The 15,194-nt window shown below is 45.4% G+C and overlaps 1 protein-coding gene and 1 long non-coding RNA gene across 4 annotated transcripts in view; one reads left to right on the top strand and one right to left on the bottom strand.

Annotated features, from left to right (window-relative positions):
* The window catches only part of LOC125618042, a 17,116-nt gene extending 6,381 nt beyond the window's left edge, over positions 1-10,735 (top strand). The window contains exons 2-3 of the long non-coding RNA XR_007349244.1: positions 10,221-10,315; positions 10,593-10,735. This is a non-coding gene — a long non-coding RNA (uncharacterized LOC125618042). The remainder of the gene's footprint in view (positions 1-10,220; positions 10,316-10,592) is intronic.
* The window catches only part of Ret (ret proto-oncogene), a 53,104-nt gene continuing 39,569 nt past the window's right edge, over positions 1,660-15,194 (bottom strand). For all 3 annotated transcript variants that reach the window (XM_048807553.1, XM_048807554.1, XM_015498961.2), the window contains 9 exons: positions 14,923-15,070; positions 13,178-13,285; positions 11,895-12,109; positions 11,686-11,808; positions 9,531-9,601; positions 8,259-8,396; positions 7,184-7,283; positions 5,245-5,392; positions 1,660-3,885 (listed from right to left, as the gene is read on the bottom strand). In XM_048807553.1, the coding sequence (XP_048663510.1) occupies positions 3,728-3,885; positions 5,245-5,392; positions 7,184-7,283; positions 8,259-8,396; positions 9,531-9,601; positions 11,686-11,808; positions 11,895-12,109; positions 13,178-13,285; positions 14,923-15,070 (1,209 nt within the window). In that variant the 3' untranslated portion in view covers positions 1,660-3,727. The remainder of the gene's footprint in view (positions 3,886-5,244; positions 5,393-7,183; positions 7,284-8,258; positions 8,397-9,530; positions 9,602-11,685; positions 11,809-11,894; positions 12,110-13,177; positions 13,286-14,922; positions 15,071-15,194) is intronic.

Genomic DNA, 15,194 nt, shown 5'->3' on the forward strand with positions numbered 1-15,194 from the left:
GTGGGTGGTGTTCACTGAGTTTGCCTCCTTAACTCTGGAAGTGAAGCTCACCCTTGTAACTTTAGATGGCCACACACTGTACCTCTCTGTGGACACAGCAATGTGCCCAAATTGAACCATTCTCTACACATGCTGTGTTTTCTATGTTCTTAGCTAAAATGGTCCCTCATGTGAGTTCTAGCTCCATTTCTCTTCTCCTAACGAGATGGGAGACTCTACAAAGTTCTAGTCAATGCCATTGCTGTGAAGAAGAGGGAAGTGGCTTTCTGACTGTACATAAGAACAAAAATCAAGTTTTACACTGGAAATGTGAGGGGCACAGCTGTATGTGCCCTCAGCCTCACTCTTACTATGCCTTGTTCACAGACATGGAAGAACAGATTTCCTAGGACTTCCTGGAACAACCCTCCAGTTGCAAGGACAGCTAAATATGCTATGTGTGAATATGCTTGAAGGAAGGAGAGGAACCGGGGATGGGAGAATGCGTTCTTTGTACAGGTGGAAATTATGCTTTCCCTTTTGAATTTTCTTTTATACATGTAGTATTTATTCAAGACCTGCTTTCAGAAAAAAAATCAACTAGATTTCCACCCAAATAAGCTGGCAAGAAGAAATCTTTCATGGAGGCTAGTGAAAAAAAATATTTTAGGGAAAACAACAAAAAAACATACATTCGTCATGGAGGGTCTATGCTCTTGAAAAAGGGGATGTTATCATTAGCTTTTCTCAGCCTGGGTTTCTTAATAATCCTAGACAAAGGCTGAAGTGAATAACTGACTCTAGAGATGTAAAATGCATAGTTATGAGTAAAGGTCCATTGGAAGTGGAGGACAAATATTGCCCAGAGCCACCTGTGCAGCATAACATTCATTTTCTTTCTAGCCTTCATGGTCCAGATTGAAAGAGGAAGCTATGAGCAGATATAGACACAGAGGGCCTGGAGCTGTGGCCTTGCAGGGCTGGGGCAGAAGCTGGGTGATACCTGCACAGGCCTGTGTGTACACACACGTGTGCAGTGGAAATGATGTAGGCACTTGGAGTTCAATGAACAATGTGATCACAGAATCAGATTTCTGTTGCTAACAAGTCATGTTTGTTAACTGATCAGACTGGAGGAATATCTCAAGGAATTCCAATACAAGAAGACATAAACAGAAGCAGTAAGTGTGTTAAGTACCATAGTGGTTCAGGACAGCAATTTTTCTTTTCTAATGGATCTTCATGCATGACTATGTAAATTTTATAAATTTTAATAGCTGATAGATTGCTACTTAATACTCAATAATATTTTCTCTTTGATACAACTCAACTCCAGTTTCAAGAAATGAGCTGCAAGGAATTGCTAGAGAATTGGAATTCCTAAACTCAGCTTTTCTTCTTCTTTATCTTAGGGAAAGTAGCCTGAAGGAAGGAATTCCTTGAACGGTGGAATTAGCTGAGCTTTGGCAGTTATTATCCATGTGCCAGGTTTTAATGCATATTGTGCAAGATGAGCCAGTAAAGTCACCAAGGGCCCATGGTCCTTGATCACTATCCAGTCCCCAGTAGCTACCATAATGCATTCTCTTGTGACATTTTAATACTTGTATGGAAACTTCAGAATCAAAGATCTGATGTTTCCAACTATGAAGTTAAAAAGAGAAAAGAACTTTACACATCTTATGATACATAATTTTATTTACACAACTGAAATTATTTCCTTAGTCACCTTGATTACAAAAGCAAGTTAACATGGTATGGTTTAATAACTTTTCATAAATGGATTTTACAAATTTTAATAGCTGACAGATTGCTACTTAATACTTGGTAATACTTAATACTTAGTAACTTCTGTATATATGTATATGAAAATCCCATCTGATAGGACTAACAAGTAGGGGTACTTTTATAATTCAGGAATAGACAGACAACTGGTTATTAGTCAAATGTTAATTCCCCATCATCTGTTTGGACTCACAGTTCTTATCCCATGAGAACAAACCTGCTGTAACAATTCACACTTACTATGTAGGCATTTTTATTTTTAATAATTTGAGAGTTTATACTTATTTCTGCATTTATTAAAACTATCACTAAGCACATCAGAAAACCAAAAGTTTGCCACTACTACAGATATTTGTAAAGGAAGTTCTCACAGTCTATCTGAAAAATGGCCCAAATTAAAGCCATGTTACATGTCCAAATAAGCATTTTCCAACTCTCTCTAGATGTGTGAGTACACATGTGTACTCACAAATACCATAAGGCTCTATCACATACTCATCCAAGCCTTCTTGGCCACAAAGTGCCATAATTTTACTGTGTTTGTGAAATGCCTACAAAATACAGTATTTTACCGAGACTATTTAAAAGTCCTATCACAGTGCTTTAAGTCTGAAGACCAGGCAGTGTTTTGGTAATGCGACCCTTTCCTGTGAAGTGACAGTGCTGGGACAGCCAAAAGAGCTGCTGGGACTTCCCAAGAGCCACCCCCACAAATCTAGAGGAGTGCCTGAGTGTCTGTGACCACAAACTAGTGGTGGAGAATGACAAGAAGCTTATGTATGAGTCATGGTCAGAACTGAAGAAACCAAAATGTCTTGTTATAGCAGCATTAAATGACAAACACAGGAAAAGCCCATCCATGTGCCTTTTCACATGAACTCTATAAGAGCCAAAACATTGTCTTCACATCAGAATTGTAACAGAGGTGTAGCAGTCCTTGGTTTCCTGTCAATGCTACTTTTAACACACTGTACCTTTAGGAGTGGGTGGATAAGATACCAAATAAAATGTGCACAAGCTCCACCTACTCCTAATGCAGAAGATGAAGTGCTGATTTTTGACAGTGGGGTGTACTGCAGGATGGCGGTATTCACAGCAAAAGACCTCTGCTGTCAGCAATCCTGGGACTGAGGACACTCCACTCACTCCATGCTCTCTTTCTTCATCCCGTTCTGGTCCATGAATAGTGGTTGCCCAGTGAGGACAGTGTAGTAAGCCCAGTGGGGACAAATATGTCTGGTGAGCCCTTTTCCTCAAGCCGCCATGTACACAGCAAAGACGGCATCAAATTTCTCCATTGTGCTAAATCTAAGAATCATTTTAATCATGATAAAAACTAAATATCTTCCTAAAAAAAGGCTACATGATTTTTAAAAACCATTCTCAGGATTTCGAATGTTGAGCCGAGGCCTGTCCTGAGGTTCCGCTTTCCCCTACATCCCTGGTGGAGCTTTGATGCCACCACCCAGGCTCCACCTGCCTCTCATTTTGAACAAAGGTCATTTTGGCCAGTTTTTTCAGACTGCCTTTTTTGGTGTGTGTGCTTCATGTTTAAACCTTGTTGCATTGTTTGGGCAACCAGAAAAATCAAACAGTTCGGGTACAATTTCTTATACAAGGTAGCAAGTGGCAGACCCACACATATGAACACAGAGTACATGGTGGTTAATGATGGACACAGATCAACAGAGGCACTGCCTGGTGCCAAAGAGAAAGGAATATTTAACCACTAAGACTCAGAACATTCTTCCAGTGGGGCATGTCTGTTAGGAGGGGAAATCCCCAACTATTGGAAGTAAAACCACTTTGGAAATCAGTTACAATATACTACTGAAAATGAGTCTGCCACCTAGAAACTGACCTTAGCTTGGCCAGTGTGATGTACACAAAAAGGGGCCGGTGGGCTTTCCATTGTCAGCATATTTCTTCCCCTCCTGATTCCGTTACCTTTCACAAAGAAATGTTAACTATCAAACGTGTCCATTAATTTTGCCGCTGAGGGTGAAACCATCCAGTTAGCATATACACTATCATTTGCATATCTTGGAAACCCAGTGTTAGTGCCATCGGCTCTCGTGAGTGGTACAGGACTCTCTCCAGGCCAGTTCGGGTCTGACATGCCTAAAAATGAAAACAGATAATTTGTTCTGCACTGAAGAACCCAAACTTCATGTGCAGACAGTAAGGCCTTGGCAAAACTCCCTTTGATGTTCAAACCAAACTCGTGTTTTCTGTGCCAATTACAGTAACAGTTTTGAGTTCCAGGTTTCCAAAACACTGTTCTACTTAGGGGAAATATCACGTGCTCTCTTGGTAAATGTAATTTAATAGACACTATCAATTTTGACTTTTATGAGATTCAGACTCTCAAATCTGATGCATATTTGTTGAACTGCTTAACTTTTTTCCTGAAGCAGCATAAAGCATCAGCACATTGCTACATTAAATGGCTTACTGCAGTGGGAACGTTCCATAAAAACATTCTGTAAAGCAAAGGGGCCTATTCATCTGTCATCCCAGCCTATAATGGAGGAGAAGAGTTTCCCCATGGAGGGTGCACGCAGGCCACCCCACAGTATTGTCAGCACACATGGCATGTATGTAGTGCCAGACCCAAAGCCAGTGAGGACTCCATGAGTTCGGTAGCATGCAGGAGGAACAATCTCAGCTTGAGAAATGCTTGAAACTCCAAGATTTCAAAATGGTCAATGATGAAGTTAGAAAGCAGAAAAAAATTTCAAGTATTTAATCCAAGACAATAGAAGGAGTTTTGGCAAGAACCATATTTACTGTCCATCGCAAGGCCACAGCACCACAGACTACATTCTTTCAAAAGCAGTGGCTCCAGTGTTTAGCACTGGCTTTGTAAGTGACAACGGTTGTGATGGGGAAGGGGGAATGCGAAGGATGTGAAAACAGCAGTCTGGTATGCCTGCCCAGGGCCTGCTTGGCTCCAGCTGTTCACTGCCCTTGATGGTGGACACATGGCTGGGAGTGGGGACTTGGGAAGCCTCATGGAGGCACTCACCAGCCCAGGAGGAACCTGGGGGTCCCTTGGCTGTGCAGGCCGGGGATGCCATCTGCTCACTTCTAATTTAAATCTTCCCCCAGATCAGGTAAATTTATCCAAGTAACTAAATCAGACGTACTGTGTCTTGCTTCCCACCCTGGAAGTCACTTATTCATCATTTTCTCAATGTCCCCTGAGAATTCTGCCCTGAAGTGTTTCTTCTCTATCATATTAAGTTGCTGGGCAGTATGGTAATGACACTTATTTTCACATCCTTTTAGAAAGACATAGTTGCAAAAATGCCTGAATATAAACTGGATGCAAAGTCAGACATTTACAAAGAAAAAGGTTCAGAGTGGACTTTGGTTTCATTCAGATCGGAAACACTCTTAAAAAGCATTACAGAGAGTAAAGATAGTGCAGAAGGGAACAACGTTGCTAGAATCTAGTAAATGCATGTGAAATTCTACCATAGAGTTTGTTTTCAATCCATGTGGAAGGGAGGGTGCGAGAGAGGGGAGCATTATTACAGTCCACCAGGGGTGTCTCCTCTTCTGAGAGGCCATCATCATAAAGCAATGAATCGGATGGGGTGGATGCAGCAAGGTCCAAGTAGTCCTGGAAGAGAAAAATGGCCTGTCACCCCCACCCTGGGCCACTTCTGGAAACACCCCAGTACTCTGGATGCCAGGGCAGAGGCATTGTCTGCAACTCCCTCTGCGCTCGACCTTTCTTTAAGACCTAAGCCCCTCACCCAGGAGGCAGGCACTGAGCCCTAGGCTCCTATCTTTCCTGGACCTGGGTGTTATCTATTCTGCCTCTCTCCCCATGGAAAGTCATTTCCTAGAAACAAATGTGTTCTCTCAGCACTGTACCTCCAGGGCCTACAGGGCAGCAGGTGCCATACAGCCTGGTCTGCCACATCCAGCCATGTCCAGCCTACCTCTGAGTGGAGGGTTGGGGAACCAGTTTAGTTATAAACTGGGAGAGGCCCTGGGACAGCTCACTGTGGCCACATTACTCAGGCTGAAGCAACACATACCAAGAAGCAGCTTCCAATCTGATGGATGCTTTTCAGCTTCCCTCCAAGGGCCTCTGCCATCTAGAATATCATATCAAGGCTTAGAAATCTGACATATGTCACTGATATTGGTTTTACATGGGATGCTACTACAGGCTTCAGCTCCCAAGCACAATGTGCCCCAGTTACTTATACTGTCCTACTTAAACAAGTGCAGAGGGTTCCAGCATTTTCCTATATGTTTCTTAGCACTGTTCTAGGAAGGCCAGCTCTTTTGGTATCAGCAACTACCTCTGTTTAGGACAATCCTGTACTCACAGAAATCAGAGATTTGCCCAAGTAATAACAATGTTAAGTTTTGTTAGGGCAGGCCTAGGTTGTGCACCCTACTAAATTTGAAAATGACTTTCAGTAAATCTACCAGTGTGAAGATGAAACTTCTATGTAAGCAGTGTAAGAGTAGGCTGGCCTAGTCTTGCTTACTTGCAGATAAGATAGAATATAGTACATAATAGTCACTCAATAAATATCGACCCAAAATTTTGGTGACTTTCTCATTTACTTACAGAATTATAAACTGAAGACGTGCAGGCTGATGCTGGACCCCCAGGCAAGTTTCCTTTGGCCCACACTGGGCTTTGGGAAATTTAAATGAGTTGTTAACAATAAAAACTGGCAGATGTAACATAAACCTTTTCCTTTTTTTCTCTTTTGGTGCAGTGCTGGGATTGAAGCCAGGGTCTTATATGTCCTGAGCCCTTTTTATCTTAAGACAAGATTTTGCTAAGTTGTCCAGTTTGACCTCAAACTTGTGATACTCTTGACTCAGGCTCCCAAGGAGCTAGGAGTACAGATGTGCACCACTATACCCACCTTTAACATAAACCTTTTAAAATTCAAAAGATTGAAAGCCTATTTCTGTAGACCACACATGGTGACAGCAAGGGGTCCTTTAGAAAGGCTGGCTGGAGTGGTCCTGTGTGTCACAGTCCCCACCATTCCCAAGTTACTGCCCACCCCCAGAGCCAGACACCTCAGGGTGTAGGCATATAGGATGCCTGCTTCAATTCAACTTTCTCTTATTTCATTACAGCAAAGGATCTCCTTTGGTTTGGAATATTCTCCTTGTATGCCTGTCTCTGGGGAGCTCTTCCTAAGTGACAAGCTAAGAATCATGTATTTTTCAAGATGAAAAGATGCTCAAGGGGCCTGGCTTGAGAAGCAGGCTCAATCTGCTGTCTACCTTTGATACACAGCATGACTCTCTCCCTCTGGCCAGCACTAGTGTGGTCTTACCCTGGGAACTCAGAGAGCCTAAATCCAGTGCTCTAGGGGTGAAGCTGGAATCCCCTCCACCTCTGCCTGAGGGAAACAGCTCTGAGACTCACTCTGCTCTTGACCATCATCTTCTCCAAGTCTTTGCTGATGTCAGCAAACACTGGCCTCTTGTCCGGTTCTTGCTTCCAGCACTGCAGCATCAGACGGTACCTGAAGGGAAGAGTAGACAGGTAGTGATGACCCAGCAAGGCCAGGTCTCACCAGGACCACCCAGCAGGGCCACCACATCCAGCATGATACCTCTGGGGGGCTCTGTACCCAGACCTCACCAATGTTTATGCATTGTTAATGTCTTTGAGCCTCACTGAGAACTCAGGGGCTTAGGGCACCAGGCACTGTGGTCTAGCATATCTTTCATTACAAAGGCACTGACAGATAGTGAACCAGATGTTGCATCTACTATGGTAGCTGAGTAGGAAGTGCTAATCCTTAAAACTCTTATGAAGAATAAACCAACTAAGGGATTTAGGTGTGGAAAGGAACAAAACTTTTGGCAATCAATCACATCTTTGTCTTGCACCTTTCCTGCTTTCCCAGAAACCTGCACATAGCCACAGGGCTCTGAAGCTATGATACGGGTATGTACTTGGGAGGCTGACTGAAAGCCAGGGCATTCAGGGAGGGAGTACCTCCTTGCCCTGGCATGGTTCACCTTGCCCCAAGTTGGGCAGACTGTGACAGGAGTGGACCAACTCATCTTTGCCACTGGATGGCCCTCTCTCATCTGTTTTCCACCAGGATTCTTGGAACTGGTACAAAGAATCATGATTCTAGTGCCCTAGGGCAGCCCCTGCCTGACTCTGCCTCCACCTGGGACTCTCCAACACATGCTCCTCCTCAAGCAACCTGCAGGATGCTTTAAGCTCACACTATAGTGGTCCCTGCTCCTATTCATTCTTAAAAGTTCCCAAAAGCCCATTAGCTCCCAGTGGGGCCAGGGGTTCCCGTATCTGCCCCACAACCAAGGCTGCCTCTCTAACCTCGTCCTGTCACTCCCACTACCCAGATTTCCTAGGGTTGATGGCCCAGGGCTGTTCAGGAGTGGAGAGGAAATGGGTGATGGTGTCTCCTCCCATCCAAAGCCCAGTGTGCTCGTGTCAGAGGACAGCTGTAAACCCTGCTCACATCTCTTCACTGCAGTTGTCTGGCCTCTCCATCCGGTGGCCTGTCTTCAGAAGGTTGAAGAGCCGCTCAGGAGGAATCCCAGGGTAGGGGTTTCCCCCCAGGGTCACGATCTCCCACAGTAGGACCCCGAAGGACCACCTGTGGTGAGCAAGTGACCAGTGAGTGTCTTCATCTGGGCATCCTTGTTAGAACCCAGACATACATTCCCCCAGCAGCTGCTGACCCCATCAACCCCAGTGCCAGAATGGCCCAATGTGCACAGATTTCGGCCTGGGTCTAGCTGCACAGATGGATGCAGCATGGAAGTGGGAAAGGACTGCCTGCTTGGCACCCAACCCCAGGGATGCTGACGTCCTCACACAAGCCATTGCCATGGAAGAGCTACAAGGGCGACATTCCTTTCACCATTTCTGTGTGTCAGGAAATTTTCATAAAGTCTTAGAGGAGAAAAATGTTATAGAAAAATATTAAACTGTTAGTGAAAACTTACTATGAAGTGGGAATAAAAATATCACAAAATAGCATACATCACATGAGCCCACTTATAAAAAGTATATACACCTACACCACCAAAGATGCTGGATGGCCAAGCCTGTGATGCCAGCAGGAGTGACTAGGGTAGTTTGGTCCAAGTAACTTTAATCTTCCCATTGTATTTGTCTTTGAATTTTTCAATTCAACTTACATAATCAGGAATCTATTGTTTAAAACTGCTTAAGAATGGCATTTTCACAGCCATGTTATTCAAGATCTGCATATTTATGGATTGCAGAACACTTTAGAAGCAAGCATGTTATGTTTTTAGAATCAATCATGTTTCATCCAACCTGAAAGAACAAATTTTAGCTCCTACCTTTGAGCAGTTTGAGATACACCAGCCCAAAAACTCATGTAAAGAGATCTCCAAGTGGAAGCTCCCCCCAAGTCCCTCTTATGGGTGGGGGAACAGCTCAGGGTATTCTGCCTGAATTGACCTTGCCACAGATCCACAGGAGGGGAACTGTTTGGCCACATTTGGCCAGAGATGAGGAGGGAGGTGTGGAAAAGGTGAATGGAGGGAGAAAGGTTTTTGACCAACTGCTCCCATTCCACTGGTTTTCATAACTGGTACCTGGGCCTGACCAATTGTTGAATGAATATGTTAAAATCCCTCAGCTCAGGGGTCATTGTAGATGGCTGGTATTGCAGCCAGCCTGTTCCCTGGCCAAGTTGAACAGATGGGCGTTGTGGCCTCTGTAACCCCCACCCCAGAATGGCAATATCCACACTTACACATCACTTTGGGTGGTGTAGATATGATCAAAAAGGGACTCAATTGCCATCCATTTGACAGGAATCCGGCCCTAAAGAGGAGGTGGAAGAAAGGCAATAATGTTACTCTGAAGCTTTAGAAACCAAGGGTGGAAGAAGAGGTCAGTCATGTCCCTTGAGTTACAGCTCTGGAGGGAGTCCTGAGTACCAAGACCTAAGTATAGGATTAACAATGCACAGCACAGCCTCAAAGGAGCTGGAGGTCCAGCCTGAATTTCCTGAGCTTTGCGAGATGGGGGCAGGAATTAGGCAGCTGCCCACAGCCACACAGGGTGATGTGGTCATGCACCACATCTCTGCTAAGAAAAAAACCCAAGGAAGCAACAATGTGAGGGCTTTGGGAAGTCCTGGATGGGGCAAACAGAGGGCCAAGAATTCTCCAGCAAGATATGTCCTGATGTTCTCAAGGCACATGTGCTCGAAAAACTAACCCTGTCTTAGGGACTTCTTCTCCCCCCCCCTTTTCTTTCTCCCTGCTGGGAATAGAACCCAGGGCCTTGCAGATATTAGGCAAGTGCTTTACCACTGAGCTATATCCCAGCTCTATCTTGGGGACTTCTGGTAGCAACCAACTCTAAAGGCTCTTCTGAAGAAGATTTAAGGGAAGAAATCTGTTCATGTCTCTTGAGGCTGAATTTTCCCTCTTCCCAGGGCCCTTTTGGCATCTCTGAACAAGTCTCTCTCACATCTCCCATGACAGGAAACCAATCTTTTACAATGCAACTTGAGGAATAGTTTTTCAATGGGTAAGTCTTTTTCTTTCTTTCTTTCTTTCTTTTTTTCTTTTCTTTTCTTTTTTCTTTTTTCTTTCTTCTTTTTCTTTTTTTTTTTTTTTGAGATGGGCTCTTGCTATATTGTCCAGGCTGGTCTTGAACCTGTGGGCTTAAGTGATCCTTCTGAGTAGCTGGAACTATAGGTATGTACCATCTGTAAGTCTTGAGAACAAATTAATTTTAAAAATGCATGCCTTGGATTTTAACCCAACATTTGCTATAATTTCTTTTTCTTGAACATATTCTTTAGGACTTATGTACTTAATGAAGCATGACCGTGTTCTCAACAATGCTGACTGCAGAGTCCTGGCAGCCTGTGCTCTCAGATGGCTGCAATGACTCTTGTGGGTGATGCCTTGTCCAATCCACTCCATAGAGGACACAAGGCCTCCAGAAGTATCCATGTGTCAACAGGAAGGCTGTCACACTATCCCTGGTGCAGGGAGCAGCCCCTTCCACTTCCCTTTAGCAGTTCTGAGATATGCTGTCACAATGGAAACCTCAGAAGACAAACATGGTCCTCACAATAAGTGGCAACACAAACTGCTTCTGACCCTGTAGAGTAAAACTGAACCGTAAAAAGTTGCATTTTGTGTGCTTTTTTTCTTCTTCTTTGAGTGGGGTTCTCTCTAAATGCCTAGTCAATGGGACCCTTGAACTTGCCTCACCTGGGCCATCACTGGAAAGATTTCGGAGTAAGAAACAAAACTAAGAGGGTCGAGGTAACTGCCAAAGGAACAGGACAATGCTGGGAAATCAGATGTCCCACATTTTTTTGTAGGCTTGGAGGAAGTTCCCAAGAACCCTAAACTGGACTCCATCTTTCAGGAACTCCCTGTACTTCCAAGCTCACCCAGCCCAAAGGTCCCAGGCCTCTATGGGAGACTCTCCTTGTGAAGCATTCCATTCCTTTCTGCATACAATGATTGCCAAGCTTCTGTTTATTTCATTTCACCTTTCTTTAAGCAAAGAGATAAAGTTATACAGATGGTAGATGGTAGCCTTTTATTCTGTAGAATCAAGAGGGATAACTTTGGAGAGGGGGATTGTTATTTTTACAGAATTAATTAGTTAACTTTAGAAAGTGACGATTAATGGCTACAAAAGTCATGAAGGGACCTCAGGAAGAGAAGGATCAGACACAGTAAGAGCCTGAATGGGGTCTCTGAGGGAAGATTTGGGATTGAAGTCTAGAAAAAGTTCAGTAATCTAAAAGTCTGTTTCATCTTTTCTAGATGTTCTATGGGCACACCCCACTCTGTGACACCCAGCAGTACCACATGTCTCCCTCCGCAGCTAACCCTACCCCTAATCCAAGGTTGCTAGATAGGACAAACAATTACCTTGCTTCTCTTCACATAAGAATCCTCTTCATAAACATCTCGAGACAGCCCAAAATCTGAAATCTTCATCTTCCGGCCCTCAGCAACCAGGATATTTCTGGCTGCCAAGTCCCGATGGACAAGCTGTGAGGAAAAAAACATCAGGAACCCCCAGGCCAGGATCTGTAGAGATCCTGGTGGGCTAGAGCAACAGTGTAGATGGCACACACCTTCATCTCAGCCAGATATTGCATGCCCCTTGAGATCTGCCAGGCGAAGGAGATGAGGTCACCCATGGTCAGAGCCCGCTCATCCGGGTGGTCCAAAGAGCTGGAATTGCGGCTGCCTCCACTGCCCATGTAGCCGGGCCCCACTTTGCGGCTGTCTCGGAGGAAACCCCGCAGGGAGCCATACTTGGCATATTCCACAATGAGAAGGAGTGGCCCTGGGGGCAGAGAGAGGCACCTGTGGGCATGTAAAGCTATGCCAGCTCTGGGCTTCTGGGAGTGCAGGCATAGGGAAAGGCTGTAGGCCACTATCAGCAAGTGGGTTCAGGCATAGTACTGTTCTAGGCAGTGAGCAGTTGAGGCTCTGTGGGTTGTGAGGACCTGGAAGACCCAATTCACTCTTGACTCACTTTCCATTGGCTTCAGGATGCCAGTGTAGGCACCACCACCCTCCCCTCAAAATACTGTGAGAGCTTCTTCAAGCTTCCTGAGACAGATGTCCACTGTGCTCATCCCTGCCCTAGGAGAAACCCCTCCCTGATACTAAGACTTTATGCCTTTCTAAATCTTTGGTCCTGTACAACACTAGCTAGGGAGCACTGGTTGAGGCAGTCTTGTGCAAGTCTGATAGCTCTGCCTTGGCTGTACGTGGCTCTACTCCCAGGTCATCTCCCTATTCCCACCTGCCCTCGGTGGCTCCCAGGGCTGCAGTCCTGTCCTAGGCCCAGCCCTGAGCTGTGATGATACTGAGCTGGGTGCCTGCTGCCTTTTACCTGTTGTTCCCTGTCCTCTTCACATGACCTCTGCTAGAACCCCAGGGCAGCACAGTTGGCTTGGAAAACCAGCAGATGGGGTGGTATACTGTGTCCTTCTCTGAGACAGTGCTAACGTTCCTGCTATGCAGGGCTACTATTAGAGTTTACCAGGAGGTCATGGCACACCTAGTATCCTGTAGGTTTACAGGATGAACTGTCCATTCTAGAGCTCCCTGCCCTGGGTGCTCAGCTTGGAACAGGTGCTGACAACTGGGATGTCATATCGGAGATCTCTGAGCAGCCCCAGCAGGCCCAGGAAGTGCTACAGGTGGGAGCCCTTTTGACAGAAAGTGCCTGCTAAGTCAGTGGACATAGCCAGACCCAAGCTCCAGGCTAGAGATGGAGCCAGAAGCCCAAGATTCCAAAGGGCAAATGGGACAGGGAAGGAGAGGACAGAAAAGGGGAGAAGAGGGAGAATGGAACCACCTGGAGTTCCTGTCCTATGCCCAGCAGTTGCCTATTGAGCCTTACCATCCTGGCTGCAGGCCCCATAGAGCTTGATGACATGTGGGTGGTTGACCTGCTTTAGGAGGTTGAATTCAGACAGCAGGTCCCGCAGCTCACTTGGGGAGGCATTCTCTGAAATGTAGCACAAACAGCATGTTGCACATGGGTCCTCCTGGAAGCTCCTTGTGTGGCCAGTGGGGAACAAATTATCATCTCCCTCACAGAGTAGCACCCAGATGCTCAAGGCTCCCCACAGCCAATAGGGACTTCATGTGCCCCAGGCAATAAGAACCCAGGGAGAAAGCTCCCATGTAAGCTAGACCTTTCTGCAGAAAGTTTGTCAGGGCTGGGCTGTGTAAGTGGCATCATGTCCCTATAGTTATAGTCCTTAGAAGACAGTGGCCTGCAGAAAACCCTCTTCCTTAATCCTTCTGGAAAGAGGACTCTCAATGTTCCTAAACACCAGAAAGGTGAGGCTAGGCTTCCTCTCCTGTCTGAGACATGGGCCTGGAGCCCTACAGGAATATTGGGATTTCCAATGTGCCTGAACACACATGTGTTTTTGGAGCTCACACTGGGCTAGTTGCCACAGAAAACCAATGTGGACACACCTGAGTAAGGCAGGTTAGCTTTTCGCTGCATATCAGGACATCTGGCCTGGGCCTTCTGAATGCTTGCCACACTCCCCTGTGTCAGCTTAACTGTACTTGGCACACTGTGCAGATGACCAGATTTTACAGAAAGGCCTGCTAAGCACATACATTCCAGGGGTGACCAGAGCTATGCTCAGGCTACCATCAGGTACCTAGGAGTGGAGGAACTGGTAGAGTCAGAAGCTATGGCTAAAATATGTCACACCACTTTCTCTGTCCCACACTTGTCTGGAGAGGAGGAAGAGCTGAAAGATAGGACTTTAGAACTCCTCTCCTTGGACTAGATTTGGGTGGGTTAGGACTGTGCTGGGCTGCACTAAGACTACAAGGATCTAACTGTGCTCTTTCACAGGATCTGGGTTTGAACCTAGTGTGAGGGTCTAGGGAACTATTTAGAAACACCTTATGCTATGTAGTCCACCCAGTGCAGCCACAGCCTCTGCCCAGAGTCCTGCCTGTATTGTGCAGGAAGGTGGGCATGCCCATCAAGAACCAAACTCAAGGAATGACTGGTCATAAGTCTATAGGGGTTGCTGGGATTTTGGGCCAATCCTTATAAGGGATCTCTTTACCATGACTCTAGCAGACACTTAGCTGAGAGAAATGAATGTGCTGGATTTGGGTGGGGGCAACTGTCAGCTGAAAAACAAGGAGCTTTTTGACCCATTGAGTCCTAAGTTTTCAATTCTGCAAATATTTCAATGAAACTGACATATAGGTGCATTAAAATAGGTTGTAAATCATAATCTAGAGCGTACACATATGATATTACTTGATACTATAACCATTATAACATAATTATATTATTTTTATATAATTATATATTATATACTATATTTAAATTTTTATAGGTGCTCTATATCTGGGATGATAGGATAAAATGAGTTAGTTTTTTAAACCCCAGGCTCTGCATGGACAACAGTGCAGAAATAGCATCCTTAGCACCTTCTAAGAAGAAATCCTTACTCTGCTTCCCTAGGACCACTGGCCATGTACCCAGCTAGCATATGTCTGTGGGAGATGCCCAGATTGTGGCTGCTCCTTAACGGCAATGGGAAGGGCCCCACACACCCTGGTGACTCCAGTATGTGCCTATGCAGGTGCCTAGATGAGTACCTTTCAGCATCTTCACAGCCACAGTGGTGTACCCTGCTCTGCCCTTCAGACGGAATGCCGTTGCCTTGACTACTTTTCCAAATTCGCCTTCTCCCAGGGTTTTTCCAAGAACCAAGTTCTTCCGAGGGAATTCCCACTTTGGATCCTCCTACATTGAGGTTGAGGGTGGGACAGAAGAAAAGGAGAGAAATGTGTGAAGGAACAGGAAAGGATGAAGGCAAGGCCATCAAGGAGCCCCCCCCCCCGCCCCCGCCATGGAAAAGGGCAAGCAT

Source organism: Marmota marmota, unplaced genomic scaffold (genome assembly GCF_001458135.2).
Source record: "Marmota marmota marmota unplaced genomic scaffold, marMar, whole genome shotgun sequence".
In the NCBI taxonomy this organism is placed as follows: domain Eukaryota; kingdom Metazoa; phylum Chordata; class Mammalia; order Rodentia; family Sciuridae; genus Marmota; species Marmota marmota.